Source organism: Trachemys scripta, chromosome 3 (assembly GCF_013100865.1).
Source record: "Trachemys scripta elegans isolate TJP31775 chromosome 3, CAS_Tse_1.0, whole genome shotgun sequence".
In the NCBI taxonomy this organism is placed as follows: domain Eukaryota; kingdom Metazoa; phylum Chordata; order Testudines; family Emydidae; genus Trachemys; species Trachemys scripta.
The window spans coordinates 198,490,129-198,517,306 of NC_048300.1; the positions used below are offsets into that span (position 1 = coordinate 198,490,129).

The window sequence follows — 27,178 nt, forward strand, 5'->3', positions numbered from 1 at the left end:
CTGGAGAAGAGAAGACTGAGAGGGGACATGATAACAGTTTTCAAGTACATAAAAGGTTGTTACAAGGAGGAGAGAGAAAAATTGGTCTTCTTAATCTTTGAGGATAGGACAAGAAGCAATGGGCTTAAATTGCAGCATGGGGGGTTAGGTTGGATTTTAGGAAAAACTTCCTATCTGTCAGAGTGGTTAAGCACTGGAATAAATTACCTAGACGGGTTGTGGAAGCTCCATTGTTAGAGATTTTTAAGAGCAGGTCAGGAATGGTCTAGATAATACTTAGTCCTGCCATGAGTGCAGGGGACTGGACTAGAGACCCCTCGAGGTCCCTTCTAATCCTATGATTCTATAAATTAGGCACCTAAATACTGCTGAGGATATGGGCCTCAGACACCTCTCTTCTAGGGCCCGAACAAGACCCCACTGACTAATTTTGCCTGATCAATAGCTGCTGCATGATGCCCAAGCTGGACTGGATTTGAACCCATGACGTAGGGGCATGCTACCCCTACCGGCCCAGGGAGCCATCTCCCAAGAGATGCACGCTTAGCCAACCCCATGACCGAGATCCAGACGCAATCCCAAGCTCCCTCAGGAGCTAGGGGAGGCAAGTTGCGCTGGAGGAATCAATCCAGTTCTAGGTCATTATAGACAAAAGCCTGAGCCGGGGAGGTTACCAGCAGAGATTCATCCAAGCGTTCCCAGATTCCTGCAGTGTTTGGCCGGAACATGACTTGATCCCGTACCGCAAAGCACCATTATACACCACAGGCCTATACACAGGTGCCATCAGGCCTCACCCGTTTTATAACAAAAGCCCCACTCACATGTGGTATTTATGCTAGTTAGGGATGGGGTTAGACCCTATATATTCTCTTGGCCCAGTCGCTTCACTGCTAGGTTCTAACCCAGTTCACCAGCCCAAGGGCCAGGGCAATGTATAGGCCCCCTAATGGCACCCTCTAGTTAATATAAGTCTACGTGTGGGTGCAGGTTACATTATGAAATTTACCAACAGCCTCAAACACCCCGAGCCCTCCTGGTCTGGGAAGATGCCTGAAGCAGGCAGGGCTGAGGGTGGGGCAGGGAGAAAGGGCAGCAAGACTGGAAAAAGAAGTGGTGCAGCGGAGAGATGAGAAGGGTTAAAAAGCCACGTGTGCAGCCTCCGAGCATCTGCCAAGCACCCCCTGTCCGCAGCCCTGCCCAGAGTGACAGAAGGGGCAGTTTCCTGCAATCTGCTTGGAAAAACCTTATTGAACGACGTTTAAGTCTCTTTGGAGTCCATTGTGCTAAATACAAAGGGGGTGTTTTACTGTGGGCGAGGATCGTATGTAACCTTTCTGCAGGGGATCAATGGGACGGGAACTCTGGGAAGCATTCTGAACTTCAAAGGACTCGACAGTGACGAAAGGGACTCTGGGGACAAAGAGTATCAAATGCCTGGGGAAAGTCTAGCGGGAGGCGAATGCAAATGCAAACTTCCACCTCCGGTTATGCAAAAACTCAGGCTTTGAAGCTACCCCCTGAGCGGGGCGATTGTCTGAGGATTACCTGTTCCTAAAGATCAAAGGTCCAGGTGATATAAAGAAACAGGCCGAGCGGTCCAGCTAAACTGAGTTGAGGCTGTGGCAAACTTGCAAAACGCTGTGGTGGGGTTGGAAGGACTGACTCTTCCCAGAGCCCTGGTTGGAATTGGGGTGATCTTTGGTTAGCACATGTGTAGGTTCTTGGAGTCTTTTTACGATGTTTTCTTGGTAATGCTTTCACCTTAAGAATAAAGGCGCTTGCTTAGAAAGGACAGGGTGGTCCCGTCCTAACTGGGGGCAATTACACTCTTTATGGCCTCTGAAGAGAGAGCAAAGCGCAGACCCTGGGCTGTTCAGGCAGTCTGGCTTGCTGGGGATATCGCAGTGTAGGCAGGGAAGTGTGCACCCTGGGAAAACCCCGGTCAGGAGGGAGAGAGATGTGGGTCTCCACCCAAGAGAGGTGATGGCTGGGAATTAGAAGCCCAACAGTGGGTGCCTATAAGGGTGAAGTACAGGTGAAGTTATCCTGAACTGTGACTCAGATTCAGATTTTAAGGCCGGAAGGGACCATCATGACCATCTAGTGTGACCTCCTGCATGTTGCAGGCCAGAGAACCTCACCCCACCCACTCATGTGATAGACCCACAACCTCTGGCTGAGTTACTGACATCCTCAAATCATGATGTCAAGACTTCCAGTTACAGAGAATCCACCACGTACACTAATTTAAACCTGCAAGTGACCCGTGCTCACACACTGCGGAAAGAAAAAAACAACCAATCATTGCCAATCTGACTCCAAATACGGCGATCAGTCAGTCCCTGAGCATGTCTGCAAGACCCACCAGCCAGACACCCAGGAAAGAATTCTCTGTACTAACTAAGAGCCCTTCGCATCTAATGTCCTATCTCTTGCCACTGGGGATTTTTGCTAGCTGTCGCTGATGGGACACATGCCATTGTAGGCAGTCTCATCATCCCATCCCTTCTATCAAGCTGAGTCTTGAAGCCAGTTAGGTTTTTGCTCCCATATCTTCCCTTGGAAGGCTGTTCCAGGACTTCACTCACCTAGGAATGAGCCACCCACCTCCTAAGGGCTGCTGTGCCATCCCTTCTGTGCCCCCCACCCCCCCACACACCTTGCGTCTCTCAATACACAAGGGCAAGGAGCAGGGAGGAAGGAGCACAACTTACCTGCTAGCCCCAGGGAGCCGGGATCTGGCTGACAAGCTGTGGAGCGAGAGATATGCCTAGGGAGGTGATGCACACAGCAAAGAGAGGGCCAGGGGGAGCCACTGGGGACATTGGCTGGAGAGGCTATGGGAGGATGGAGGAGAAGGCTGTGGGTAGAGAAAGAAGGGAAGGGAAGGGAGAAGAGAAGAGGTAGATGGTAGTGAGAGGCCTGAATGGGTTTGTGGTTAATGGAGGGAGGGCAGGACTCCTGGGTTCTATTTCCAGCTCTACCACTAACTCTGGGCCTCAGTTTCCCCCTTCCCAAAGGGGGATGCTCTTCCTGGCCCATCTGTCCGGGGCAAAGGGGGCTGGAAGAAGGAGCACCGTGTAGCATCCTCCCCAGTAACATATCCCTAGATGGCCAAACGGGCCGAGTCACTGCATGAGACCCCAGAGCTAGACAGAGACCAGCAGCCGGAGACAGGGAATGGGCAGGCAAAGCTGAGCTCTGCAGGGGAGCAGGATCGGGCCCTTTAATCTCTCCTAAGGCACCTGTGGCAGAGGGAGGCCATCAGAGATCCTAGCTCAGGGTGGGAGAGGAAAGGGGCAGTGAAGTGCTTGGGGTTTCCCAGACCAGGGTATGGGGCGGGGGGATGCAAGCAGACCCAGCGCCTGTTACAGGCGGGGCCTTGAGCCCCCCTGATCGCTGCTGACCCCGTGCTGGGTTGGGCGACCCCCAGGGGGCCGGGCCTCAGGGGCACCCAGTAGCTGGAGCAGACCAAGGCACCCGCCTGGACCCTGGCTCAGGTGGGACCCAGCCAGGAGCGCCTTGATGGCGCTGCCAGAGAGTGTGTGGCGGGGGGATGTGCCCCTCACCGCAGCCTCGCTCCAGCGGCCCCCGGGGGGACGCAGCCCGGCCGTGCGCGGTGCAAAGGCGCCCACTGGCTGCCGCCGAGACGCAGGGGCCGGGCTGGGCCGGGCCGGCCCCTTTCCAGGCGGCTCTGCGGGCATGACTCAGAGCGCGGCGCGGGTATAAATACGGTGCCCAGCGCTGCAGCCCCCGCTTTGCAGCGCAGGACGCAGAGGTGAGCCCCGCGGGGAGAGCTCGGGGAAGGGCTGGTTTCGCCCCCGTAGTTGTGCAAACTCCGCTGAGCGCCTGCAGCTGCCAATGCGCCCTGCCGGGGCGATGGGCTGCGGCGAGGGGTGTGCGCGCCACAGGCTCCGCAAGGGCGGCCCCGGCCGCTGGGCAAAGCCCCGCGGGGCGCCAGGGATGGAGCTGGAGGCTCCGGGTAAGGGGCGCTTCTCCAGCGTCCGGGGCAGTGCGCGCTCCTGGGGAGGGGAGAGAGACGGGGCTAGAGGGCGTGGGGGATCCTGCTCCGTCCTGGGTGGGAGGGGAGGGGTGGATCCATGCAGCGATCCCTAGGGAAAGAGGGAGCCCTAGCTCACCCTGCCCGCCTGGGGGAAGGGACCGGCACACCCCATTTCCACCTCAAAGCAGGGCTGGGCTTGCAAGGGCTCTCTCTGACAGATTGGTGGGTGTAACTAAGGCCTGTGCAGGGCTTGGTCCGGTGGGATGGGGGCATTTAACTGTCCCATGTCATTTCCTCCCCCCATGGGCTCCTTGCAGGGTACTCTCAGCAGTGTCCCCTGTATTCCCACCTTCTCTGCAGGTCTGTAACCCAGGGGAATTCTCATGCTTCAGGGCTCCCCACCTGGGGTCAGGAGGGAATTCCTACATCTTGGCCAGTTCTGGGGCCTTGGGTGGGAATGGGCTGCCCGTGGACATGTCCTACTGGGCTACAGGCCCTAGTGATTTGCCATGTCCTGGCCCTTTCCAGCTTTTCACTGGCATGTCTTGATTACGAAAGTGAGGTGCTACTAAACAATGTATGGGAGAGAATGCCTGACTGTGAAAGAGTGATGCAGTTAGTGGCTCTCGGCATTCGGTTGGTTCTTGTACGCAGACCATTGGCCTGGCAAACCTGGGAACTTGGCCTCCAGGCGTTCCCAATGCCGGACGCTTCAAAGGAAGGTGAAATTAGCCGTAGTGCACTAGGCCACTTGTGCAATGCAGTGAGGGGCAACCATGTTGCTGCCACTGACTGTTTTATTGCGGGTCTTGTGATAGTTGGGTTTTTCTTTCAAAACCCCAGCGAGTCACATCCCGGCTTTCTTTTTACAAAGTTCACTTCTCGCTCTCCTAGGTGCAGAGAAGCTTGAAAATGGAACCTCTGCTAGAGGCCTGGAAGGCCAATTAAAAAAAAAAAAAAATCCAGCTTTTGTTGTTTTTTTTTAATCTCCAGATTTTTTGTTTTGTTTTTAAACCAATCTCTTGGGGCTCTGACTCATGGTATTTAAACATTGGGAAAATAACCACAATGCACATAAACAATTGAGCAATGCGGGGGAGGCGGGGAGGGGAGAATAACCACAATGCACCTGGCTAGTTGCCTAGTGTGGGGGTGGGGCATGCATGGATGTTTTGGGGGGGAATCGGTCAAAACCGGGAGTAGTTCCATAGCAGCGCCTGGTGCGGGAAGCCTGCACTGATGGGAGTGGGAGTTCAAGGTAATGGCAAAATGCTCTCTGACCACAACACTGGACAGCTACGGTGCTGTCCGTGAAGCAATTGCTCTGTAGGGAGGGGGGTCCCACAGGGACTATTGTTCCCCCTCCTAAACCATATTGAAGATATTTACGTGGGACCCATGGAGCGCCGGGGTAATGCCCAGGGCTGCAGTCAGGTTGTGCTCCGGGCTTAGGTCACAAGCGAGATGAGTCTCCGATCTTATCCTAACCCCGACGAGGTGCTGGACAACTTCAGTTGAAAACTACCCCCCAGTTCAGCAGGGTTGTCGGCCTCTGTTTCACTCAGGACTGCAGCATCAGAGATGTGTGGGCGAAGGCCGGGCCTGGAATAGCAGGGGGCTGTGGGTCAGGATTGGGGGGGGGGCATCTGCAGCACTGTGGGGAGCACAGGCTGGATTAATGGGGTAGCTTCATTCCTTCACTTTCTAAGGCTCTAAATAACCCTGGAGTCATTGCACCGGACAAGTTCTGATTGCCCTGGCTTGCTTTGTGTTTCTTTCCTGGCCCTCCTGTCCAGTCCCCCCTCCCTGGGAGAGCTGCTACTTCCCAGCAACACCCCCGGACTCCTACACTTCCCTCTGTCTCCCCCTCGGTTGCCATGCGGCTCCTGCTGCTCCGCTCCGATCGATCCCGCTGCCTCTGGCCTGAGGGATCTGGTGTCTCTGGCAAGGTCGTTCAGCGTCTTGTTATCGCTTTGGCGTCATTCGCGTGGGCTGGGTCCAGCCCCATCGCAGAGCTGGAGCTAAACCCAGTCTGGGTGCTGCCCCCCCCCTTCCCCGGTGCTGCTGGCGAATGGGGGCGCCTGTGCAGAATTTTGCTTGACGAGGGACTCTGCATTGATTCCTGCTGTCGCCAGATGTGACAATCCCCAGCCCCTGTCCCCAGTAAAAGCCCCCTATGCCAAAGGCTTAATTCAAAGCCTCCCCTGCTGCCTAGGACTGAAAGGGAAGCCCAGGAAGGCAATGACAATGCAGTGAAGTGCGTGCTACCTGCTGATCTGCGAGGCAGTGTCATTCAGTGGCTACAGCACGGAGCTAGAGGCAGGAGACCTGTGCTCTAACAGCTCTCCACTTGCTGTGTGGCCTGTGCCTTGCTGTGCCTCAGTTTCCCCAGCTGCTGCATGGGGATCCTGCTACCAGCCCATCTTTGAGATCTGCTGATCAGAGGTCCTGATCGTTAACTTTATTTCTGCTGATGGTCTCCACTCTCCCGGTGTCTGACGCACTTGCCCCATTGTATCCGGCAGCGGGCGCTACGCTCGAAGGCAAACCTTTCTGGCGTCTTGTTCCAGCAAACGCGCTAGCTGGGCTCTCGCCTGTGGAGGAAACCGTTCATCTTCCTGCCGGCTGGAAAACACAGGAAGCTTTGCTTAGCCTCGAGGGCTCCAGGTGTTCCTTTGCGCGCGCCCTGGGCTTGTTGGCTTGCAATCCAGCTGGGTTTGGGGCGTACCAAAGCGAGGGCTGAGCGATGGGCTGAGCCTGTGTCCCGCACGGCTGTAGCGAATTGGAGACGGCAGAGATGGGCCTCTGCGGATCTTTTTTTTTTTTTTTTTCTCCTACTTTATTCTCTAGCTTCTGGCAGGGTTTGACTGAGCTGCTCGCAAATGCTGCGGGCGAGAAATCTGAGGCAGCCTGGTCCCAGACTCCCCCCAAGCCCATGCCAACTGCGCTGTGATTCACCGACCTGTCGGGAAAGAGCCCGCCCCCAAAGCAGGGCTGGAACTGGTTGTCCTCCAGCTGCTCGCAACGTGGGTTGGGGGCTCTTATGTAAGACCTTCCGATTGCTGCACAATAGACGTTCCCAGGCATCAGGTCTTGGCATCTGCTCCCGGCCGGAGTTCAGGGCTGCGGTAGCTCCCCCTGGCCAGAAATTCGTGGGCATTTGGGTCACAGCAGGGACACCAGGGCCTTGTGCATGTATAAATAAGCAGAGACCCCTGCGTGGGGGCCGAGTCATTCAAATGAGTCATACCTCATTTTTCTCCTGTGGTTTTGTTTTGCTTCTCTGGGCAAAGCTCTGCTAAGCCGTCCTAATTCTGAGCTACAGCGTGGCTTGCTCGTGGTTGGAGCGGTCACTGTTCAGTCCTTGTTTATTCAATCTTGCTTTGAGATCTGTGGGGTCACTCAAATTGGGGTGCAGACCCTACTCTGCCTGTGGCCAAAGAGCAGTCCCCCCTGAGTCTAGACCAGCCCTGCTCCCCCCCCATGAGCATTACTTCATGTCCCCAGTCCAGACACCCACCCCAGCAAGTCTCTGATGTGGCTGGGATGGAGCTAGAGATGGAGCTGGATCCAAACCCCTCGGACTGCTGAGCGCTCCGAATCTAGATCCTATTTTTCCAGCTTGCTGAGATCAAAATCCCTCCCTGACGGGTCACTAGCAGGATAGAGCCTGGGACCTTCAGCACAAAAAACTAAATGAGTAACTCCATAAGCTGTAGCAGTAGTAGGCTCTTAGCCTCTGTGTGGACCAGCCCTGGAGGGATCAGAGACGCTGAACCAGTGAGTTAAGCAATCCCTTCAATACACGGATTTATCCAGGGTCAGTGCTGGGCATAGCCAGGGTGCCAGAGGGATAAATGGGCTGCTGTGATATGTAGCACTTAAGAAAGGCATGATGCTTTCATGGTGCTTCCCAAACACCTGTGTGAGGTAAACTCTCTGCCTTCCACTGTAGTGTGGGGATAAGTGACAGGCCCATGGCCATGACAGGAGCATGGGTCAGAGCTTAGTTCTTCCTGGCTCCCAGGCCTCTGGTCAGGCTGGTGGAGTTTGGCTCTTGTTAAATCCCGGACCATTTTTCGCCCCGTATCTTGAATGCGTTTCTCTCTCGGGCCTCTGGGCTGGAGCACCCTGTTGTATTCACTTAGATGCAATGCAAGGGCTAAAGCTGTCAACGTAACTAGTCGCTGTCCAGTGTTCAACAAGGCTGGGGGTTTGCTATAGAGAGACGACAGCCTGCTTAGCACCGTGGCAAACGCACCAGTATTTTTTTTTTTTAAACCGTTAAAGCATTTGAAATGTAAAGTATCAAGTCCAGGCTTTCATTTGAACAACATCCCTTGTTCCTTTTAGCTGGAGACCATTTTTAGAAGGAAAAGCCCCCAGTTTTGCAGACTTTGACAGTATCAAAGATGATGGTGGTTGGGACACATCTGGAGGTGGCGATCTCATCTGGGTTGCTCTCTGGCCTGTTCTGGCCAGGACATCTCTCAGGGTGAGGCTGAAGAAGGCCTAGGGGATGGTGGGGTGCCAGTCGGGATGGGGAAGCTTGCTGGAGTAGCCTGTCGTTTTTATTTTTCTTGTTCTTTTGTACTTTCCCCATTCAACTATTTTTCTTTTAATCATAGAATATCAGGTTTGGAAGAGACCTCAGGAGGTATCTAGTCCAACCCCCTGCTCAAAGCAGGACCAACCCCAACTAAATCATCCCAGCCAGGGCTTTGTCAAGCCTGACAAAAGCTTTAAGGACCCCAAAAGCGAGTGATGGGCAGAATAGCCCACCCCCCTCATTATTTTGTCCATGAATTAGGCCTCATCTCCGACCAACTGATTTCTGGCTCCAAGTCCTGTTTTCTAACTAGCATAATTGCAACACTGTCCTTGAATCAGATCCACTGGCCTTTGTTTAGATTCATTCAGTCGCTCTGTCTCCTTGTACCTTGTCCCGGCACCATTTGTCCTTTGAGGTTATTGTAACCTCCTAGGAGCGTCCACATACTTGTGTGTGGGTAGATCTGTCGGCCCCGTCGGTACAACGTGCCCTCGGCCTGGGGGAGTCTGTCTGATTTCTCCTCCCTGTCTTTCAGGCCTGCACACGACCTTGGCGTTTGCTAGGAGGTGAGGAAGATGACGCTGCTGCTGCTCTCACTGCTGGGGCTCCTGCTGTCCTGGGAGGAAGGCCAGGCCCTGGTTCCTCCCAATGAATTGCAACGTAAGTGGCGTTGGGGAGGCTCCATGCGCCGGGGCGGAAACTCCCCGGGTGGCTGAGGCTGGTGGGATCAGCACGCGCGGGGTAATACGGGATACACAGCGCCATGGACTGCATGACGCTCCGCTGCAGGGCCAGGCAGGCTGCTACAGGGATCAGTTTGTGATTTGTGCCCTGTGCTCCAGCTGACGGGTGCCTCGCCAGCCACTGACCACGGCTGTTACTTGGGCTTTGCTGCTAGGGGTTGCTTCTAGGAACCCCACCCCCCACCCCCCACCCCCCAAAAAAGTGGGTCTATTTATCTATGGCTCCCATCACCATTGTACTGACCGCCTGTAAGAGTCAGGGGAGCAGCATGTGTATGTGGGGAGGTACCCCAGCAGGTGTGGGGGGCTAACTTGGCGTGTGGGGCCCTGGTGTTTGTGTGGGACGAACAGGGGAGGGGGCTAGGCTGATGTGGGTTTAGCTCTGAAACATGGCAAACCTCCAGGCTTTTGGCTGACTTTCTTTGGATCAGGCTGGAAAGAACCTGGAAACCGGGCGTAAGAGCCCCCAGGAACCAAAACAAAATATCTGGGCTGGACCGAGTCAGTTTACTGAGGGCCGTGGTGGATTCTCTGTCAGTGACGGTTTTTTTAAATCAAGACTGGATGTTTTTCTTAAAGCTCTGCTCTAGGAATTATTGAGGGGCTGTTCTCTCTCTTGTGCTGTACAGGAGATCACATGGTCCCTTCTGGCCTGGGGATCTAGGAATCTGTGGTCCAAACCCCCTGAGGCCAGGTCCCCCAAGCCCTGGGGAAATCTGGATCTGGGGCTGGGTGAAGTGGATCAGGCCCATCTAAACAAATTTCCCCCCTGAAGTTCCTGGCATCAGGAGTGTTTTGGGTCCAAGCCAGATGCTTGCATCATGAGATCATTTCTCCCACAGCTCCCCGCCAGGTGACACCGCACAAGTATCAACTCTTCAGGGTTTGCTAGGTGGGGTCCTGTGGAAAAGGCACACCTGAGAGCAGGCTGTCATGGCTCAGAGGGGAGTGGGCTCAGGGGGACTGGGTGGGATCAGTCTTTACTCTAGATCTTTGGCACCAAAATTGAGTTGTTGGCTACCTTGCTCTGGCAGGGTCCCAGCCCAAATCTAAGCAAGGTTCGGGCCTTGGTGGCCTGAGAACGGAGCTGGGCAAATGAGAAGTTTGTGTGAAATTTCAGCTAAATTGGATTTGACCCTTTTTTGGGCAAATAGGCTTTGGAGACCCAAATATTTGGGTGGGGAAGATGGTGTTTGTGGAGTCTGGGTGGCCATCTTGGAAGCAGAAGACCATCTTAGCATGTCTCTCCTGAGACAATTAACTTCTTCTCCCCCCACCCCCCTTCAGAAATGTCTGTAGCCGGGAGCAAATACATAGACACCGAGATCGAGAATGCCATCAACGGGGTGAAGCAGATGAAAAGCCTCATGGACAAAACCAGCAAAGACCACCAGGAGATCCTGACCACACTGGAGGAGACCAAGCAGAAGAAAGAGGTGAGCAAATTGCAGGAATGCAGGCAGGAGACTGTCCCTGCAAAGCTTTTCGCTGAATCTCGCTGCAGTTTGGGCCATGGAGGTCTGACGCTCACATGGAACATGGCAAAATGAGTCTAAAATGGCCATGTCGCTTATCCCCTCTGCATTGGGAGCTTGGGGACAATCTCTAATAAATCCACAGCCCCCCGAGGTTCCTTAGGTGGTGGGCTTCCCATCCTCTTCCTGGCAAGAGTGGGGCTAGAACTCTGATTCGCCTGCTCTAAAGACCCAGGCTCCTGCCTCTTGAGCTAAGGGAGAATCCCCATTAGTGGCCCAGCCCCTCACAGTCCTGGTTTTAACACCTTCGCTTCCAGCAAGCCATGCAACTAGCCAAGGAAACGGAGAAGAAGCTGACCGAGAAGCCGGAAGTGTGCAATGAGACCATGCTGGCCCTGTGGGAGGAATGCAAGCCCTGCCTGAAGCAGACCTGCATGAGGTTCTATTCCAGGACGTGCAGGAGCGGCTCGGGCCTGGTTGGCCGGCAGGTGAGTGAGCTGTTTGGTCTAGGTCCTTCTCTGGCGCTTGGCATCGTGGTATAGGAGAGACGGGACCTCTTTCCGCCAGGGTGTGGGACGCTATGAAAGATCAGCAGGGCTTGTATGGAAGAGTGGGCTAGCATGTGATGTGGCTGAGGACGGAGCCTGTAGGGCTCAGTGGTGCCAGGAGACCCCGTATGCCAGTGTGTTCGTGGTCGACTTCTTCAATGGCTCCGACTCTGAGATGGACAGACTGTACTGGGGGGAGAGGGGGCTCTAGCTTTGATTGTCTCTCAGCCTCTGGAGAGCCAACAGGAATTAACTGACGGTCATTGTCCACCACATCTTCCATATGGCTATGGGTCCACAGCACAGGTTCCCCGGGGCCTGTAGCGGTCACCGACTCGGCCCCATTGAGGTAGCAGGGAGCGGGTCTCCCTGCGATGCAGCGGCGTGGGCCCCAGCTCTGTGTAGGGTGGGTGGTAGGTGGGTCTGCAGAGGCCTGCCCAGCTCACCACGTCCTGTCCCTGCCTTGCTCTGGTAGCTGGAGGAGTTCCTGAACCGCTCCTCCCCCGTCTCCATCTGGGTGAACGGCGAGCGCATTGACTCCCTGCTGGAGGAGGACCAGCAGCAGGGCCGCTGGCTGGAGGACCTGGAGGAGCGCTACAGCCTAGTGGAAGACAGCGTGGACGACCTGTTCCAGGAGAGCACACGGGCCCACAGCCGCATGGCCCCGTTCTTCCGCTCGCCCTTTGCCGGGGGCTCCCGCAGGGCCATGCACGCCCCCTTCCGCTTCCCCTACTCAAACGCCAGGGTGGTCCGGGACACACACCCCTTCTTCTCTCCACCCCGGCACCATGGCTTCCACCGCCTCTTCGGGCCGCTCTTCGAGATGACCCAGCGCATGTTCGAGGGAGCCCAGAAGGCCATGGAGCAGGATGGCCAGTGGTTCGAAGGCAGCCAGGACCCCCTGCTGGGAGAGTCCACCACAGGTGGGGGATATTCAAGGGCCTTGAGGGGCAGATCTAGCCGAGCTGGTGGGTGGTAATGACCAGAGCCAGGGCCCTGCCCCCAGGCACACGCTAGTCACCGGGGGGAGTCTGGAAGGAACTGGGATCACTTATCCAGCACTAGCCTTGTGCCCAAGTGAGGGTGGCTAACCCTGGAACAGCTCATCTAGGGATGGGCAGGAGGATTATTCGTCACTGGCCATTTTTAAATCCAGATTGGATCTTCTTCTAAAAGATCTGCCCTAGTTCAGACTGGAACTAACTCAGGGCAGTCCTATGGCCTTTGTCTACAGGAGGTCAGAGTAGGTGATCACAGTGGTTCCTTCTGGCCTTAATCTGTGGTGTCTTCCCCCCTCTGGCCCCAGAGAAGGCCTCCACCCTGGGGACTAAGTCTGGTTCACTGACCCCGCAGCTGGACCCCTCGGCAGAGCCTGAGGTAGAGCTAGTGGGGAAACTTTTCCAACCAAATGTTTGGGTTCAGTGAAGGGGGGAGGGGGGGACTTCCTGTGTTGATTTTAGCAAAGTTTTTTGTTTAAAAACTAGGTGGGGGGGGGGGGAGGAGGATTCGGGAAAAGTTTTGCTATGGTCAGTCGAAACCTTCCATCCTGACGCTTTCGGGCTGGGACGTTTTGACTTGTCTTGAAATTTGTTTATTCTGTATTTTCTCCCCCCCCGCCCCTCCCCCCAAAAGTCTAAATTGATCCCAAACTAACTTTATTTTGGAAAAATTCCATTTTGAGGGAAACTTCAAACAAAGTTTGTTTTTTGTCTCGGGTTGGGGGGGAAAAAAATGTTGAAATCCTGGAATTTCCCGCAACATGGAATGTCCGGTTTCCACCCAGCTCCAGTCCCTGGACTGAGCGAGCTCAAGGTGGAGTCCCCCCACTTCCCCCCCCCCCCATCCTGTTATACTTTCAGCCATGGTCAAAGCAGACTGAAACAGCAGGGGGAGTTCGCTCCCATCTCCTGTTAACAAAAGCGGAGGAGCCGTCTTCCTCCACCCTTGCTCTGATCCCTGGATTTATTTTGCAAGGCAGCAGCTCTCTCATGGAATGAGAAGGACACTGGTCGGCTTCCTGCTGAGCAGTGGGGTGGCCGTTCTGGTTCAAAGCACCACTTGGGGAAACCACACGAGATGCCCCTGAATTCCATGACGGAGGTTTGCTCTGGTGATCCGAGCACAGGGTGGCAAGTGGGGGGAACGCTGGCTTCTGCTCCAGCACTGGGCAAGTCGCTTTGTCTCTGCCTCGTGTTCCCTAGCCATAGAGTGGGTCTGACTCTGACAAATCCGTGGCTACCTAGGGCGCCGAGATTGTCTTTATGCTGCACTCTGGCCACTCGGAAGTGTGCAGCAAAGCAGGAACCTGGAACCTCACGCTCCAGATAACAGCACAGGCCCTGGCCATTTGAGCTAAAGGGGACGCTCTGTGGGCTCCTAGAAGCACAAGGCCTATGACACACAGACGGGCAGCTCTGATTCTGTCCAGTAGAGGGCAGTGCTGGTCGTCTCACCTCCCTCACACAGGTGGGCGAGACTGGATTAGTTCATGTATTAATAGTCTGAAGATGAAAGGTGCTATACATAGAATTCCAGTGGTATTGTTATGCCTTCCCTCCAGGAGCCATGCGGTGATGTATTGCCTCATCCCGGCTTGGCTTGAAAGCAATCGCAGGAGCACTTTCAAGCCTTGTAGAATAAATAAAGTCCGGGCCAGGGGATTACGGCAAAAGCAATCTGAAGCTTATTTACGTTCCTAAGTAGGTGATTCACAAGCTCTTGAATCATTTGCCAGACTTGATGGGAATAACAGGACAGACTCTAACCTTAAATTCTTCTGCGGGTGTCTTAGGGATTAAGACTCCAGGGTCTGGTTAATTGCTATATTTCCCTGGTTCTGAATGGCTGCAGTATTCGGTTTCCCATCCTGAGCTGTTGTGCAGAGTTGCTGTGCTCTGTTAAACAGCTGCCACACTCCACCCCAGAAGCAACTGCATTTCAGTGGGGCGGGAAGGCTTTACTGTCTACATGACTAGTACTTTGTAAAGAGCATTGGAGTGCAAGGTGCTGTACAAATGCACGAGAGCTGGTGCATCTTGCCCATGCTGAGAAGTAAAGCTATACCTCTATGGTGTCTCCTCCCCCCACCCACCCCACCCCTTCAGAGACTCGCAACTCCAGTGACAACCGCATGGTATGCCGGGAAATCCGCCGCAATTCTGCCGGCTGCCTGAAGATGAAGGATAAGTGTGAAAAATGCCAGGAGATTCTGTCTGTAGGTGAGCGAAGGAGACCAATATAACCAGGGGCTGGTAACAGCCTGTAGTTTCATAGATAAACACCCCACAGGGGGAGTAGAACCTGCATCCTCTAGTTCCATCCCTGCTGGTGAGCGCCTTTCACCGGCACTGGGGCTTCTCACCCCTCTTGGGTAAGACAAATGGGGTCTTCTCTAGATGTGATTTTCCCCCTCTCCCCAGCAGGGGGCAGTATTGCATCTCTTCCCCCCCCATATGTATTTTGTGTTCCTAGATTAGGCAATTTCGGTGCAGAATATAGCACGTTTCAGTACTGCTCCAATATCTTCAACTCCAATGTGTAACCAGCATTTAGGCCCACACAGATCCAGGACCAGGTTCTCGGTGGTGTCAACAGGCGCAGCTCCATTGGAGTCAGGCCAATCGACACCTCCTCAGAGCTGGCCATAGACCTAAGTTACCACCCACGTGTAACATGGAGGGGAATGGAAGGGGAGATGGTCTGCACCAGGCCCCCAGGCCTCGATCAACTGAGCAGCCTGTGGTTCTGAGAGCCAAGTGGCGGCTGGCTGGCTGCGGGTGGACTCGGGTGGTGACTGCATGCCGTTAACCTCCCCACCCCGAGTTAGCCGGCAGGGGAGCAGGGCTGGAGGGGTTGGTGCTGTTAGGGGAGATGTTATGTCCTAACACCAGCAGTGGCACCAGTTGGTTTGGCTTTGCTGGTGGAGAAACCGAGGGCTGACAAAGCCAAGGAGCCAGAGTCCCACTCGACCCCTTGCGGATTTTGGGGGGGCGGGTCTCCACGGGGTTTAGACCCACTGTCAGGGCAATGGGCAGGGAGCCAGGTGTCCTGCTGCCCTCCTGCTTTTGGGGATCCTGGCAAGTCCATCTTTGACTCCTTCTTGTGTTTATAATGCCCTCGTCTCCTCCTTCCCCCGGGCTGAAGACTGCTCCCAGACGGACCCAGCCCAGAGCCAGCTGCGGGAGCAGTTCGAGGACGCCTTGCGCCTGGCGGAGCGCTTCACCCGCAAGTACGACGAGCTGCTGAGGACCTTCCAGGAGGAGATGCTCAACACCTCCAGCCTCCTGGACCAGCTCAACAAGCAGTTTGGCTGGGTGTCCCGCCTGGCCAACCTCACCCAGAACGGCGACGGCATGCTGCAGGTCACCACGGTGGGTCCCCACTGCCCTTCCTGCGCTGCTTGGGGGTGCCCCTGGGGGGGGGGGCACCAAGATGGAGCTATGGGCTACTAATATCTTATTCCCACGCTGTCCCCCGATTTCCCTCTGCTGGCCCATGGGGCACTTCCTGTTGGTCTCCGGAGAGCTGGTGGGCATGTGACACTCGCTCGTTGTGACAGAGCCTGGACTGGAGGCAGCTGACAGCCAGGAGGGACCAGCTGTGGGGCAGAGCAGGGGGCTGGGAGATATTGCCCAGAGGAGCAGGGGGAGAGGGGAATGGGGGAGCATGGGCTGGGGAGAAGAGTGGGCGGGGGAGCATGCTCCCAGGCCAGGACTAGGGGGCAGGGAGGCCCATTGGAGCCTGACATTGGGTGCGACCCAATTGGCACCAGCTGGTGCCACCCAAATGAATGAGGCATCAAAGCCCATTGGGAAACAGACATCTGAGTGGCTCTGTTGCCAAGACTGGTCCATTCCCCACAGTTCCCCCCCCCCCCCCCCCGCTGCTACATCCCCACCCCATGGATCCTGCATCACACTGCCCGTGCACCCAGCTGGGCATGGAGCTCCTGAGTTCGGCTCAGCTGCTAGCACTGGCTCCCATGGCCCCCCCCATTCCCTCCCCGGAATAGCAGAGAGCTGGAAAGAGGCAAAGTGGGTCAGGAGCAGGATGTGTATAATTGGGCAATTGTCTCTGGGACAAAAGTGCTGCTCTGCCCTGACAGCCTCTCACAAGCCTTTGAGCCGTGCAGGGGCACAGCTGGGTCACTCAGGACTGCTGCTGCCAGCCCTGTGAATGGAGTCCACCATGCGTCAGGGGCCTGGGCTGGACTAGAATCGGAGGCTGTGGGGCTGTGCGGGGTCCTGGTGGAGCTCAGGGCTAGACTGGCAGGGATGGGATTCAAGGGCACCAGCAGAGCTCTCAAGTTGCTCATCCCCCTAGTGCTACCGGGCTCCTCCCTGCTTCCTCCCCTAGGTGCTTTCCAAGACCCCCAGCCGCAAGGACTCCTCCAGACCTTCTGACACCCAGGTGACCGTGCAGCTCTTCGACTCGGATCCGCTGGCCGTGACCGTGCCAGGCGAGATCCCCTGGGACGACCCCAAGTTCATGGAGGTGGTGGCGGACGAGGCTCTGAAGCGCTACAAGCAGAATACCATGTGAGTTCGCAGCCCTGGCACATAGGCTCCCAGCCCGGAGCAGAAAAGTCTTGCTTAGGCCATAGGGCTTTGGGGTGTTAGCACGTCAGAGCTCGTAAGCTAAGCAGGGTCAGACTTCCTTCCCCCAGTCTCAACAGCTATAGGTGGCTGTTTCTCCCATTCCCACCCTATGTTGTATAGTGCCGCTGTGTTCCACTCCAGAAATGGTTGCATTTCAGGGGCGGGAGGGCAGAGGTTTGCAACTGTTAGGTTCATAAATGACCTTGGGCTGGAAAGGGCCAGAGAAATAACCCATCACCATCAAAAGGAACCCTGCTCATCCCCTGGAGTGCTCCGAGACAACCTCCCCATTACTCACTTGTACCAGGCTGATTTATATTTGTATTCGGCACTGCACAAACCCACTAAGACCATCCCCACCCTAAAGAGCTTGTGCTCTAAATAGACAAGAGAAAAGATGAGGGGGAAGGAAGGAAATATTCTGCTTTGCAGCTGGGGAAACTGAGGCAGACTCAATGACTTGCCCATAGAATCAAGGGACCTTGAGAGGTCATCTAGTCCAGTCCCCTGCACTCATGGCAGGACTAAGCTTTATCAGACCATCCCTGACAAGTCTGTCAAACCTGCTCTTAAAACCCTCCAATGATGGAGATTCTACAATTTATTCCTGGGCAATTTATTCCAGTGTGTAGCTAGAAGCCTGTAGCAGAACTGGGATTTGAGCCCCAGACTAGGGCCTTTATCAACAGGCAAACTCTCCTCTGAGAAGGATCTCCTCAGGGCAGTGATCTAGTTTCCTTAACCCCCTCCTGGCCCCACACCATTCTGCTGCCCTAAAACCTGTGCTGTGCTAAACTCAATGCACCATCTCTTCTGTCCACCAGCGAGTGATGCCCTCGGCTGCCCTGATCCTCAGTCTCGTCTTCGGAAGAGAGAAGCCATAGCCTTCAGCGACGCCCTGCTCCATGCTGCATAGACCCCCTAGCGCTGCGGAGAAGCCCTCGGCCTGGCCCGCCGCCCTGATTCGCTGTCTGCACTAGTAGGTTAAACACTGAACTGCCTGCACTTTGCTGCTGGGTTGTAGGGACCCAAAAGGAGAAATAAAATTAGATCTGACGTGGAGAAACCAGCCTGGCTTGGTGTAGTTTATTGGCTCCAAAAAGGGAGAAGGAGCAGGTGCGTGAGGGAAACATGGTGATTCTGTAGTGTATGAAGGAGGCCGCAGGTGAGGTGGGCTCTAGAGGGCATTCCAACCCCCCGGTCCATATCTGTATAGTCATTACTCCAACATATGGCCCACGCTTTCAGCCCAGATCTACCACATCTTCCACATACAGCACTCCCTGTAGGTGGGTCGCAGACAGGAACCCAGCAGGGGACCTGTGCATTTGAAAAGCACAAGCCTGCCATACCAGAACTAATGGCGCAGCTCCACGAACCCCAAGCAGCAGCATCAGACGTGGGCCCTAGCTTGGCCCTAGAGGCTAGGAGCCCCAGGGTAGGACAAAGGAGAAGCCCTGAGGTAGCATATTCATGGGCACCATAGCAGCCCTGCTTGCAGGGGGTGTGTGTGCAGAGGGCTGGTTAAGACAGCTCTCTAAAATATCCCACCAATAGCCACCTGAACACCCCCTGGGGCTGGCTCCAACCAGAGGCTGTCAACCCACAAGTGGAAAATCCAAGAACTATCCAAATCCACCCCACGCTGCAACCCATCTGGCCGTACAACACCCTCACCCCCAGCCCCTAGGGTCCAGGCACCTAGCTCGGGCTGTATCCTGGAATACAGGGAGGTGCCCAGGGCTGGGGAGCAGCCCCTCGCCAAGACAGCACCTTCGCCAGAGCAGAACACAACACTCATGTGCCAGGCCACAGAGCCTCCCTTGGTCTCCCGCTGCAGCCTGTGGCAGCTCTGGCCCTGACTGCGCTAGGAGTGATGTGTGCCCAGCCCAATGCCTGCCCCCCAGGTCCAGCTCCAAGCGCACCAGGCCCCAACCCCAGGGAGGGGAAGCAGCTGTAACAGAATCCACAAGCACCAGAACTTGTCTCATCACACGGCTCGCATGAGATCCCTGTAGGGACTGATCAGTGTTCACAGGCGGGCTGGGGGCAGCTCAGGGGAGTGAGTGGCACCCCCCCATAGCACAGGGAGGGGGGGTAGCTGTACAATGGGGCAGGAACTAATGCATCTGCACAGCTCTGATGCCAAGTGCTGCCCTCAGTGTGATGGAGGAGGGGGGGATGGACCAACATGAGGGTAGTTGGGGGGCATAAGAGAAGCAAAGGTTTGTAGGAACAGCTCCAGCCCAGAGACGGGCATTCCTACAGGTAACAGTCCACTAAGCTGCAGGGCTGGGGATCCCCCCCATGCCATCCCAGCTAGACGGGTCAGGGCAGTGCAGTCACCAGGGCTTAGCCCAGCCCCACAGGCACTCCAGGTCCCAGCTCGCAGAGCCCGCTGCCTCCTGCAGGAAGTCCCCCTAGTGCCTGCCCACGGCCAGTTGCTGGAGCACAGCAGCCACAGCGGCGACGGCAGCAGCGTTGGCCTGGCACTGGTAGAAGCCGGAGTGGGTGGAGAAGCAGCCGTCCACGGTGCTCAGGAGCCCGGAGTGCTGCGCCTCCCGCTTGCTGCTGGCGTAGAGCTCGGCCCGCTCGTTGGGCTGGTGGTGCAGCACCACCAGGATCGTCTTCCTCGCCGCTGGGCCGCAGGGGAGAGAACAGGCGTCAGGGGCAGATTAAGGTTTCCTGGGGCCCTGCCCCTCTTCCACGCAGGCTCCACTACATGCCTCCCCCACCTCCTGCAGCCACAAGACCAGAGAATCTCCATCCCCTGCACCACAGCCCCAGGCCGCAGTGGGGGTCTGGGTGCTGGGGCTTCCCCTGCCCCACCCAGCGCTTCTGTGGGGAACCAGGGTCAGGGCGCTGGGGCCTTGCCTGCCTGGTGCATCTGATGGGGGAGGGGAAGAGGGGAGGCTGCCTCTGCCCAGCAGTGGTGGCTGCATGGGGGGGGAGTGTCAAGGGGCCACAGGAAGGGGCTGCCCCCAACCCCATCCAGCTGCTGCAGAGTGGAATGAGGGTGCCGGGACTTCCCCTGCCCTGACAGCCAGGGCTACAGGTGGCTGCTGGCAGCCGTGGGTTTGTTCCAGGGGCCCCACAGTTGGCCAGGGCCCCTAGGCCCTGTCAGCCCAGTGGCTAATTTGCCACTAAGTTAGGGGGCGGAGCACAAAGGGGAAGGTTAAGGACTGACCGCTGGGGTGAGGATTGAGGTGCATGAGCCAGGCAAGTCCCTGGCTGTTCGATGCCTGCACCAGGCAGGCGCTTTGGGCCCACCCATTTAAGGGGCTCTGCTCCTAGTCCCCTAGTTGAAGGGAAGCGGAGGCAGCAGGGGGCACTGGCTGGAGAACGGCTCAGCCCATGCAGGTGAAAGGGCCACTCACCGGGGATCCCCTCCAGGGCGTTGCTGATGTCTGTGCCCGAGCGGGACGAGATCGGGCAGAAGAGCAGCAGCGGGCAGCTGGAGTGCGGCGCATACTCCCCTGCCTGTAGGGAGATGCCCTGGGCCGCGAGGAGCTGAGCCACCTGGTCCAAGAACTGGCTCTCGCAGCCGGCCGTCTTCCCGCTCACGCGGACCTGCAGGGGCAAGGCTGGCAGGGAACGGGGCTGGTTAGAGACATCTCCCCTCGGGGCCCGGCTCAGCCAGTGGGATGGAGACCCGGCCCTGTTCCTGTGCAGGGCAGTCTGCCCCCTAGTGGCTGCAAACCCAGAGGGGTATAAGCCCTAATACTGCTATTGGTAAGGGCAAATCCCTGATGCCACATAGACTGGTACCCAAAGGGGCTGGAGGGGCCTGTTTGTTTTAACCCTGCCAAATCGATCCAGCTGTTCTCAAGTATCAGTTTGGTTCGTGGGCGGGGAAAGCTGGGGCTATGATACGAGTTTGCTGGCACTTGTCACTCACTTACCCAGCAGCACAAGATATGCCCGTCTCCCCCCCCCCCCCCCCCCCCCCCCCCCCCCCCCCCCCCCCCCCCCCCCCCCCCCCCCCCCCCCCCCCCCCAACTCTTCCCTCCCCCGCCCACAGCCAACCCTCCCCTGCTCCACCTGCAGCTTCCGCAATGGCTGGAAAGTTGTCCTGTGACCTCAGTCCCACAGGATTGTGGGTAGAATCAGTCATGGGGGGAGGAGAGGCTGCAGGAGGGTCTTTCAGCCATTTTGGGGGCCGCAGCCCAATCGAGGTGGAGCACTGCTGCCCCAATCAATGGAGGTGACCCCAGCCCCACTGCTCCCTCAGCTTGCCTGGCGTTAGGTCTCTGGTCCCTGCTCCTCACAGGGGAAAGGAACCCCCATTCCAGCCCTACTCAGGCTCCCCCGTGTCACCCGGTCAGGGGAAGTACCTGTCCATGGCGGGCCGGTGCCTACCTGTGCTCCGGGTGGCCCAGGGGGACGATGCCCAGGGAGCTGGAGGCTGTCTGGCTGGTTCCAGGGGCCGTGGGGCTGCCAACCTGCCCTTCAACTCCTCCAACTCCCGCCGTAGCCTCTGGTTCTCAGTGAGCACGCGGCTGGCGATTCTGACGGGCGCTTCTAGTGCCTGGAGGAATTCCAGGGTCTCAGAGTCCGAGGAGCCTTTCAGAGCCTGCGGGGAGTAGAAGGGGCTTAGTGCTATTCAACATCCCGGCACAGGGAGCAGGCACCAGCCAGGGAGATGGTGCAATAGCCCGGTCTGATCATGGGACCGGGGACCAGGACTCCTGGGTTCCATCCCTGACTCGCTGCGTGACCTTGGGCAAGTCACTCAGGCAGGTCCAGATCTTCCAAGGTGTTTAGGTGCCTAACGCCCAGTGCCGTGATGTCTGTGTGCCTCAGTTTCCCCTGCTGTACAGTGTGGAGAATAGCACGTCCCAACCACTGGGTGTTGGGAGGATAAATACATCAAACGCTGGGAGGTGCTCAGGGACCATGGCTAGGTAAGTAGCTCAGGTAGATGGAAACTGGGAGGCAGCAAGTACTGTCTAAACCCAGAGGGGAGCCACGGGGCAACCAACATGACAAAGGAGCGGCTGAGGCCTGCCCTACATACGGGTTTTGTACCCCTAGAACTGTGGGGGGCAGAGAGCTGATTCTTTACTGAGTCATGCTGATAAAAGCCCCAGTGTGGACCCAGTTAAACCGGGATAAAGGTGCCGGATATCAATAGAGCTTATCCCCCGGGAATTTTAAGTCAAGCTCAGACAAACACCCTTCAGGGCTGGTCTGGATAACACTTAGTCCTGCCTCAGTGCAGGGGTCTGGCCTAGATGGCCTGTTGAGGGCCCTTCCAGCTCTCCATTTCTAGGAGCCTACGTGTTTCTCAGAGCAATGCTCCAGTCCAAACAGGAATTCATCCCAGAAAGTCCTGCAGCCTGCGTTAGGACAGACCAGATGATCACAGTGGCCTTGGAATCTATGAACCCCTTCTGGAACAGAGCTAGCTATACCGGTATAAGCACCTTTATACAGTACTGGCAGAACTGTGTCCACACTAGGGGGCGTTGTAGCACTCGAACCAGACCGGAGTCGTTAATGTGGTACAACTCCTACATGCTGCGGACAAGGCATGAGACGCAGAAACGCTTCCTGAGCCGAGCATCCCAAGTGCAGGGAAGCGGGAGAAAGCGATCTCACAACCCGTCGGGAATCGTCAGACAGCGATGAGGAAAGAAACAGGATCTCGCACTACCCAGCAACCTGGTCTTTCGATCGCCATCTCTTTGGGACAGGGACCGCCGTTTTGTACAGCACCTAACACAATCCTGGCCCAGGACTGGGGCTGCCAGGCTCTACCATATTAGAAATAAACAATAGATGTATTTACTCGTTAGGGGGGGAGGGATAGCTCAGTGGTTTGAGCATTGGCCTGCTAAACCCAGGGTTGTAAGTTCAATCCTTGAGGGGGCCACTTGGGGATCTGGGGCAAAATCAGTACTTGGTCCTGCTAGTGAAGGCAGGGGCTGGACTTGATGACCTTTCAAGGTCCCTTCCAGTTCTAGGAGATGGGATATCTCCATTAATTTAATTTAATTTAAATTACTCATCCTCATCACTGGATCGGTGACAAATGGACGCAGGCTCGAGCCCCCGAGACAGTGTGTAGCTTTACCCTGGGTGTCTCTTACTCTGAGAAGTACACAGTGGTTTGTCTAATACGTGCCGTCATGTGTAGATTTGATCATGACGACAAAGTCCAACAAAGTGGGCATTCACCCACAAAAGCTTATGTTCCAATACATCTGTTAGTCTTAAAGGTGCCACAGGACCCTCTGTTGCTTTTTACAGATCCAGACTAACACGGCTACCCCTCTGAGACTTGACAAAGTCTCAGTGAATCTGAATGGTCAGAAAGTCCCTCACCTCCAGCTGAGCCTGCAGCCTCTCCGCTGTCTTCCGGAGCTCTTGTGCCGTTCCAGCTGCTCCCCGGGCACTGTTAGCGCCGAGCTTAAAGACAGAGAGACAATCAAACAGGAGCGATAATGCCCAGTGTTTTGGCCTGGTTTCAATCTCTTTGTCCTTCGCCATCACTTGAGTTTCAGGGGACATCGGCGGAGCGCTTCAAATCAAGGTCTCGGTCAACCCACAGGTGTTGGAACTAGGGGTGCTGGGGGGCTGCCACACCCCCTGGCTTGAAGTGGTTTCTATCATATCCAGGGTTTAGTCTGGTTCAATGACTCTCAGCACCCCCACAATACAAACTGTTCCAGCACCAATGAATCAACCTGTGGAACAGTCTCCCACTGGGCAGATATCTGAACTCCCCACCCACAGCCCTGGAAGACAGCTGCAGTGACGGGGGTGTGCAAGAGGGACGTGATGTGCCTTTCCTGTCTCTAACTTTTGTGAGTAAGAAGGGAGCCTATCTACTGGTTAAGGAACAGGACTGGGAGTCATGACTCCAGGGTCCTATTCCTGGTTCTGCCACTGGTGGACAGCCCTTCTTTCTGCCTCAGTTTCCCCATCTATAACAGGCGCAAGCAAACAACATGCATTTAATAGGGCTCACTGTAAACCTATACATTCAGGCCATCGTTACACGATGGGGGAGTCGATCCTAGAAAGCAGCGACTCTGACAAAGATTTGGGGCTCGTGGTGGATACTTGGCTCAACACGAACTCCCAGTGTGATGTGGCCAAAAGAGCTAATGGGATCCTGGGATGTATAAACAGGGAATCTCAAGTAGGAGCAGAGAGGTTATTTGACCTCTTTATTTGGCCCTGGTGCAACCACTGCTGGAATCCTGGGTCCAATGCTGGTGCCCATAATTCAAGCAGGATGTTGATACATTGGAGAGGGGTCAGAGAAGAGCCACAAGACTGATTAAAGGATTAGAAACTTGCCTTGTAGTGATAGACTCAGGGAGCTCGATCTATTTAGCTTAGCAAAGAAAACAGAAGAACGGCCATACTCCGTCAGACCAAAGGTCCATCTAGCCCAGTATCCTGTCTTCCAACAGTGGCCAATGCCAGGTGCCCCAGAGGGAATGAACAGAGCAGGGAATCATCAAGTGATCCATCCCCTGTCGCCCATTCCCAGCTTCAGGCAAACAGAGGCTAGGGACACCCTCCCTGGCCATCCTGGCTAATAGCCATTGATGGACCTAGCCTCCATGAATTTATCTGGTTCTTTTTTGAACCCTGTTATAGTCTTGGCCTTCACAACATCCTCAGGCAAGGAGTTCCACAGGTTGACTGTGCGTTATGTGAAGAAATACTTCCTTTTGTTTGTTTTAAACCTGCTGCCTATTAATTTCATTTGGTGACCCCTAGTTCTTGTGTTATAAGAAGGAGTAAATAACACTTCCTTATTTACTTCCTCTATACCAGGCATGATTATACAGACCTCTGTCATATCCCCCTTAGTGGTCTCTTTTCCAAGCTGAAAAATCCCAGCCTTATTAATCTCTCCTCATCTGGAAGCTGTTCCATCCCCTGAATCATTTTTGCTGCCCTTTTCTGTACCCTTTCCAATTCCAATGCATCTTTTGTGAGATGGGTGACTTGATCCCGGTCTATAAGTACCTACATGGGAACAAATGTTTAATAACGGGCTCTTCAATCTAGCAGAGAAAAGTCTAACGTGATCCAATACCTGGAAATTGAAACTAGACAGATTCAGACTGGAAATAAGGCGTCAGGTTTTAATGGTAAGAGTAATTAGCCACCATTTCCCAAGGGCCGTGGTGGATTCTCCCTCACTGACAATGTTTAAATCAAGACGGGCTGTTTTCCTAAAAGCTCTGCTCTAGGAATTATTCAGGAGGCAGGTCTCTGGCCGGTGTGGGGGGGGGGGAGGGGGGGGGATGTCAGACAATGGGCCCTTCTGGCCTCAGAATGAAATAATGTGCTTTGAGATTCCCGGATGTCAAGGGAATTAGGTCCAAATCCTCAAAGGTATTTAGGCTCCTCCCTTCCATCAAAATCAACAGAAGGGAGGAGCCTAAAAATCTTCCTGGATCTGAGCCTTAGTATCTAACAACTCCCACCTGTTCATGCTCTCTGTATGTGTATATATATATCCTCAATATATGTTCCATTCTATGCATCCGAAGAAGTGGGCTGTAGCCCACGAAAGCTTATGCTCAAATAAATTTGTTAGTCTCTAAGGTGCCACAAGTACTCCTGTTCTTTTTGTGGATACAGACTAACACGGCTGCTACTCTGAAACCTATTTTTTTTTTAAACTCCTAGTCAATTAGGGAGAAAGGTGGGACGGGGGAAAGCGGGGGGGAGCCCATTCTAATGTTATTCTTGTCTCCCAGCTCAGACCCGGCACCTCTCAAATAACAGCTCCCCCACCCCACCCCGGTACGCTTGCCAGGGCTGCAGTGCTCACACAAAGCATCTTCCAGCGCCGGTGGTAGAGGAACAACCACCCTTGGGGTGGGTCGGTCCCCTAACTGTGCCTTCCCAGCCCGCCCTGCAATGCGCCCAGCTCTGGGGTGGAGCGCAGCCGCCGGTTAGCCACACACTGCACTAAACCCAGGTGCAATGGGCGCTCACTGCAAACATCGTCGGGGGGGGTGTCCCCAGAAGTTATTTAGACGGGGAACGAACACTCCCCCCTCCCAGCCCCACAAATAGGGCCACGTGGGTGCCCTCACCTGAGGCTAGGGTGACCAGACAGCAAGTCTGAAAAATCGGGACACGGGATGGGGGGTAATAGGAGCCTATATAAGAAAAAGACCCAAAAATCGGGACTGTCCCTATAAAATTGGGACATCTGGTCACCCTACCTGAGGCATCGGGGTGTCCGGCTCCCCGGCCGGCCGGTCCCTGCGGCTGGACGCCTCGGGGCCCTTCGCAAGTAAGGAGAGTAACCAGGCCACTAGGGCGGGTCCCCTCCACTCGGCAGGGCTCGGGTCAGCGCCTCTCCCCGGCGGGCAGCCCCCGGGCTCGGCCCCTGCGCGCTGGCCAGGCTCGGAGCTCGCCCCGGGCTCGGTCCCTGCGCGCTGGCCAGGCTCGGAGCTCGCCCCGGGCTCGGCCCCTGCGCGCTGCCCAGGCTCGGAACTCGCCCCGCCGCCGGGAGACTCCCCTGCGCCCTCCCGGCCCCCCGCCTGGGTGCAGCGCGCCCCTTGGTCGCTCTCAGCCATTTCCTGCGAGCCGAAAGCGAAAGCAACCCAGCCCGGCTCTCCGCGGGCCGCCGGCTCCTCCCCCGGCCGGGGATTTCCGCGTAGGGCCGCCCCTCCATGCGCCCTGCAAACTCCCCTCTGCTGTGCCAAGCCGCAGCCAGAGACGAGCAAGCGCCGGCTCCTGAACTCCTGCGAGGCCGGAGGTGTGGTTGACGCTGGAGCTTTCGCCCTGAGATATTAACCCTTTGAGCCTTTAACAGGCTTTTCGGAATCTCACCATGGAGCTCTTCACACCCAGTTAACCTGTGGAACTCAATGCCAGGGGATGTTGTGCAGGCCAAAAGTATCATAGACTAGAGTAGCAGGGTTGGAAGGGACCTCAGAAGGTACCTAGATCAACCCCCTGCAGGACCAATCCCCAGACAGATTTTTGCCCCCAATGGCTCCCTCGAGGATTGAACTCACAACCCTGGATTTAACAGACCAATGCTCAAATCACTGAGCTTCAAAAAAAACTAAGAGACGTTCCTGGAGGACGGGTCCGCCAAGATGGTCAGGGATGCAACCCCATGTTCTGGCTGTCCGTAGCCTCTGATTGCTAGAAACTGGGACTGGCCGACAGGGGATGGATCATTTGAAATTGCCCTGTTTTGTTCATTCCCTCTGAAGCATCTTCTGACCCCAGCCACTGTCGGAAGACAGGAGACTGGGCTAGATG

At 55.8% G+C, this 27,178-nt stretch overlaps 2 protein-coding genes across 3 annotated transcripts; one reads left to right on the plus strand and one right to left on the minus strand.

Annotated features, from left to right (window-relative positions):
- The first annotated feature begins 3,655 nt into the window (after positions 1-3,655).
- On the plus strand, positions 3,656-17,987 carry CLU (clusterin). Of its 2 annotated transcripts, none has more exons than XM_034766812.1 (9): positions 3,656-3,781; positions 9,094-9,218; positions 10,589-10,737; positions 11,094-11,264; positions 11,800-12,247; positions 14,429-14,542; positions 15,468-15,694; positions 16,680-16,861; positions 17,746-17,987. In XM_034766812.1, the coding sequence occupies exons 2-9, from the start codon at positions 9,134-9,136 to the stop codon at positions 17,750-17,752; spliced, it is 1,383 nt and encodes a 460-aa protein (XP_034622703.1). In that variant the 5' UTR covers positions 3,656-3,781; positions 9,094-9,133; the 3' UTR covers positions 17,753-17,987. The 2 variants fall into 2 exon arrangements, with proteins under 2 accessions (XP_034622703.1, XP_034622704.1); XM_034766813.1 differs by lacking the exon at positions 3,656-3,781 and adding an exon at positions 8,376-8,501.
- LOC117875448 lies at positions 17,980-26,685 on the minus strand. Its single transcript, XM_034766814.1, has 5 exons — positions 26,125-26,685; positions 23,249-23,332; positions 21,281-21,494; positions 20,299-20,505; positions 17,980-19,559 (listed from the first exon to the last, which is right to left on the minus strand). Exons 1-5 carry the CDS (start codon positions 26,479-26,481, stop codon positions 19,342-19,344), a joined length of 1,080 nt encoding a protein of 359 aa, XP_034622705.1. The 5' UTR covers positions 26,482-26,685; the 3' UTR covers positions 17,980-19,341.
- Positions 26,686-27,178: the final 493 nt, after the last annotated feature.